The sequence below is a fragment of the Musa acuminata genome, chromosome BXJ1-11 (genome assembly GCF_036884655.1).
Source record: "Musa acuminata AAA Group cultivar baxijiao chromosome BXJ1-11, Cavendish_Baxijiao_AAA, whole genome shotgun sequence".
Classification (NCBI taxonomy): domain Eukaryota; kingdom Viridiplantae; phylum Streptophyta; class Magnoliopsida; order Zingiberales; family Musaceae; genus Musa; species Musa acuminata.
The window spans coordinates 24,389,329-24,393,709 of NC_088337.1; the positions used below are offsets into that span (position 1 = coordinate 24,389,329).

The 4,381-nt window shown below is 51.6% G+C and overlaps 1 protein-coding gene across 1 annotated transcript; it reads right to left on the bottom strand.

Moving 5' to 3' along the window:
* Positions 1-1,156: 1,156 nt before the first annotated feature.
* LOC103973750 (G-type lectin S-receptor-like serine/threonine-protein kinase At1g34300) lies at positions 1,157-4,136 on the bottom strand. Its single transcript, XM_009388397.3, has one exon. It carries the CDS (start codon positions 4,108-4,110, stop codon positions 1,357-1,359), a length of 2,754 nt encoding a protein of 917 aa, XP_009386672.3. The 5' UTR covers positions 4,111-4,136; the 3' UTR covers positions 1,157-1,356.
* Positions 4,137-4,381: the final 245 nt, after the last annotated feature.

Genomic DNA, 4,381 nt, shown 5'->3' on the forward strand with positions numbered 1-4,381 from the left:
CGCTCGAGGACGATCCACACACGTCGATCGGAATGATACCATCGAGTATAGAGTCGCCCCAGTATGATCGGGATGGCATCACTCGAGGATGATCCACACACATCGACAGGAACGATGCCGTCGAGCATAGAGGCATGGGCCAATCGCTTAAGGGGTCGGTGATCATTAACGTATGGGGTACGACCATTCCCCGTATACAGGTATAAAAGCCTGTCACTTAGTTAGGGCTAAGGGTCTGAAGGGACTTCGAACACTCAACTCTCTCTCATTCAGCCAAAAGCTAACTTAAGCTTCGAATGGGTCGAGTTGAAAAATCCTCCTCCCGATCTTAACCAGTGTGTAGGAGTCCAACGGCAAAAAGGCATATCACTCGCCAAGAGAGAAAACCACACTCGGGGGATGACGCTCTCCCTCACTACCCGATCATCCACATGGGCAACTTTGTACATCCGGGACTGGACCGAGTCGTGTTGACACCTCGTAAAGGTTCACCAACATGTATTAAAAAAAAGGATTAAATATAAGACAAAGAGCAACATTAAAAGTATATCTGATAATATTCTATTTAATGTTTAAGTTTGTATAGATTCGGATTCGATCAATGTATTTAGTTAAATAGTATTCATTGCTAAAAATGTATCAAAGGAAATTTTTTATAGTACAATAAATAATCATTTGGTCGAGATCGTGTAGGAATCATTATACGCATCATCTGGCCATAAAGTGAAGTTGTACATAGAGATACAAAATAATGATTTACTAAATCAACTTTTCAGTCAACAATACTACATGGTCAACATCATATTTGAATCGATTTCAATCGACTTCCTTGTCATATCCACGTTGGTAATCTTATAGAGTCGGGCCCCACATAGCATGTCATGTCAATCATGTAAAGGTGACCTATCATTATGTGAGGATGACATATCAATGGTTTTCTATTTGTCATATCTCCGTTTAATGATACCTTAATGCATAAGATTGAAAACATGTCGCATTTTATACGACCAAACCTGTGCTTCACACCATTTATCAGTTTCCTTTTTTTTGTTAGACGAATTAATATATAGACAGTCACAAAGAAAGAGTGAATGCTCTCATTCTGTGCAATAAAAATGCAGTTCTTAGATCATTCATGCTTGCTTCATTCGAGCTATTCTTACAAATAAAGCAATCAGCTTCAATTATCTCAAATAAACTTGACAGATACGATGAGAAATCGCCTCATAGTACATTACATGACTACAAATTTAATACTGTACAGAAACTGATGTAGCAGACTTCCAAGTGCTTCTTTGGTTCCATGTAATCGGTCATACACGACTCAGATCGAACGCCTCGAGTCTCCATAGCATTCTACGAGGAAGATTGGTCTGCGACGACCACCGGGGATGACGTTGGTTCGTCCAAGTTCCTCTTGGAAACCAATGATGAGCTTGCAATCGAATGCGATGAGCTCGACGAAGGCTGAGCCGGAGATGACGTAACGAAAACGGTGATGCTGGTGTTCGCGCTGCTGCTAGTGACAGCCGCCAAACCACCGTCTGCGGCCTTCGGAGCCGAAGGCCTGTCTATGGCCAAAACCCCTTCCAGCATCTGCACAACCTTCCCCATCGACGGTCTCTGCGAGGGCTGCTCCTGGATGCACCAGAAGCTCACCAGTAGCGCCCTCTTCAGCTGCTCCATGTCCACGTCCTGCTCGGCGAGCCTCTTGTCCATTGCGCTCTTGATGTTTCCCTTCTCCAGCTCTTCGTACGCCCACACCGAGAACTTCTTCCGGCCAGTGTCATCCGAAACATCGAAGTTGCGCCGCCCGCTCACGATCTCCAGCAACACCATTCCGAAGCTGTACACATCCGACTTGGATGTGATCGGGAGATTCGCAAGCCATTCGGGAGCCAAGTACCCTCTGGTCCCCCGAACGCTCGTCAAAGTCCTTTGCCTGTGGTCTTTCGCGTTGACCAGTTTTGCAAGACCGAAATCCGAAACCTTCGCGTTGTAATTCTCATCGAGGAGGATGTTTTCTGGCTTGATGTCGCAGTGGACGATGCAATCCCGGCATTCCTCGTGCAGGTATGTGATGCCTCTGGCTGTCGCGACTGCGATACTGAACCGCGTCGACCACGATAGCTTGCCCGAGGAGGACTCACCGGAGAAGAGGAAGCTGTCGAGCGAGCCGTTCTTCATGAACTCGTAGACCAGAAGTCTGTGCCGTCCTTCCGAGCAGAATCCGATCAGCCTGACCAGGTTCAAGTGGTGGGTGCTGCTTATGGTTGCCACCTCCATTCTGAATTGCTTCTCGCCTTGCTCGATCCCCTCGAGCTGCTTCACCGCGACCGCTGTCCTGCTCGCGAGGACCCCTTTGTATACGGCGCCGAAGCTTCCTTCCCCAAGTCTCTCCTTGAATCGCCTGGTCGACTTCTGCAGCTCGCGGTATGAGAACTGCACCGGGGCACCGGAGGCGTACTCGAGGAGCGCGTACTGAGCCGATGATGGCCCATATCTTGCGCCGTTCCGGCAAAAGCACCGCCACAACCCCCACTCGAAGAGCATCAACCCCGAGACAGTGCCAAAAACCAGAACGGCAACCAGCCAACCCTTCAGATTGGAGGACCGCAAGCGGAGCTCTCCCGGCGGAGATGGGGAATTTGGGAGAGCAGGTGCGCACAATTTGACGAAGGAAGTACTGGGGAGCGCCGTCGACTGGTACCCGCTGACGAAATTGGACACCTTCAGGTAGCAGAATCCCGATCCGTCGGCGAGCGCAGTGGAAGCGACGCAGGAGCCCCCCGAGAGGCAGTTCAACCTGCAAGCGGTGATGCCAACGAAGAATTGCTCGGAGGAGATCTCCGGCGCGTATGTCAAGAACTGGGTGTGATCGAGCTGCAGCATGGTAGAGTTCCCTGGGCAGTCCTGGATCTCGGTCCTCCTCTTGCAACCCTTCCGGTGATCATCTGGGTCGACGAAGTCGAAATTCCTAGACGGGCAACCGCAGGTAGGAGACGTATCGTTGTAACTACAGATTCCCATGTTGCCGCACCATCCGAAGACCTCACACTGGTCCGCGACAGCCGCCCACTGCCGCGAGGCGACGGCGGCACCTCTGACGGCAGTGTAAGTTCTCAGATTTCCGTCGGAGTCCAGCTTCACAAACCGGATGATGTCGTCGCTCTCGCCGTAATCGCTGCTGTAAGCGATGACCACTGCGGTAGAAAGTGATGCATCGGAGAGCGACACGATTCCATTGGCTTGGAGGGTCAACACCGGGGAAGCAAGGGATTTGTTGGCAGTGAAGGTGGAGTTGAACCCCTTGTTGAAATAAGTGATGCTATCGTTCCACGTTAGGGTGAGGTTTCCGCTCTGGAGAAGAGAGAAGGAGTAGACGCCGGAGCGCAGTACCTGGCCAAAGGTGAAGTTTTGTGACTGGAGGATGGTGTCGGTGGGGTTGTCGTAGGTGTCCCAGACGACGGCGGTGGAGTTCTTGAGCACGAAGTCGCCGGAATCGAGGAGGGCGGCGGCGGAGACGCCTTTGCTGGCGGTTCCGGACTCCCAGACGAGAGCCCCGGAACCACTGACGAGGCAGAGGTTTCCGTCGGCGCGGAGCTGAAGGGAGGCGGCTGAGTCGACGGAGCCGCTGCCACCGGCAGACCAGACAATAATTCCGCCGGAGTAGGTGATGGCGGCAAGGTAGAGCGAGGGGCTCTGCCGATCGGAGAAGAAGCCGAAGGAGAAGGTCCCGGTCGGGGACGACCAGGAGGAGGCGTTCGAGGGGGAGAGAGTAGAACCGAGGGGGATGTCCGTCGCCTCGACAAGCAAGAGGGAGCCAAGTAGGAGCAGGAACAAGAGCAAGAGAAGAACAACGGAAGCGCAAAATCGAACCTTTTTACGCAAAGATCCCATCTTCAGCGATCCCTCCGTCTCTCCGCCGCTTCTCCTGGCGAACGGGGTTGGAACCAGGGAGAAAAACGGAAGAAGAAGGCCAGATGAACCGGAAAAATATTTATGTGAAAGGACGAATAGAGCACCGCGACGTTGTTCACTGAACTGGCGGAGGTAATACGGCGCTCCGCTGGCGGTCACAGGCGACGATCGCGTTATGAGGACTCGCATCACCGTCCGATTACTGTGGCCGGACTACAGTTGGTCGTGCATAATAAACGGCAAGATAGTGATCACTGTCACATATAGGTCAAGAAAACAAATGACGCTCTTCCATTGGAGGAAAAACCATGCCCGCAATTATGATCTGGAGCCCACATCAATCCACCCAATGGATAGTATACACTTCCAGTTTCCTGCCTTACTCGAGGCACAGAGGCAGTGGAAGCGATGCCGTTGGACTAGTGACCTTTGGTCTAAAAAGTGTATCCATTATTGCAGC

Coding starts and splice junctions, on each gene's coding strand:
- LOC103973750 (XM_009388397.3), bottom strand. CDS start 4,110: ATGCGAGTCCTCATAACGCGATCGTCGCCTGTGACCGCCAGCGGAGCG.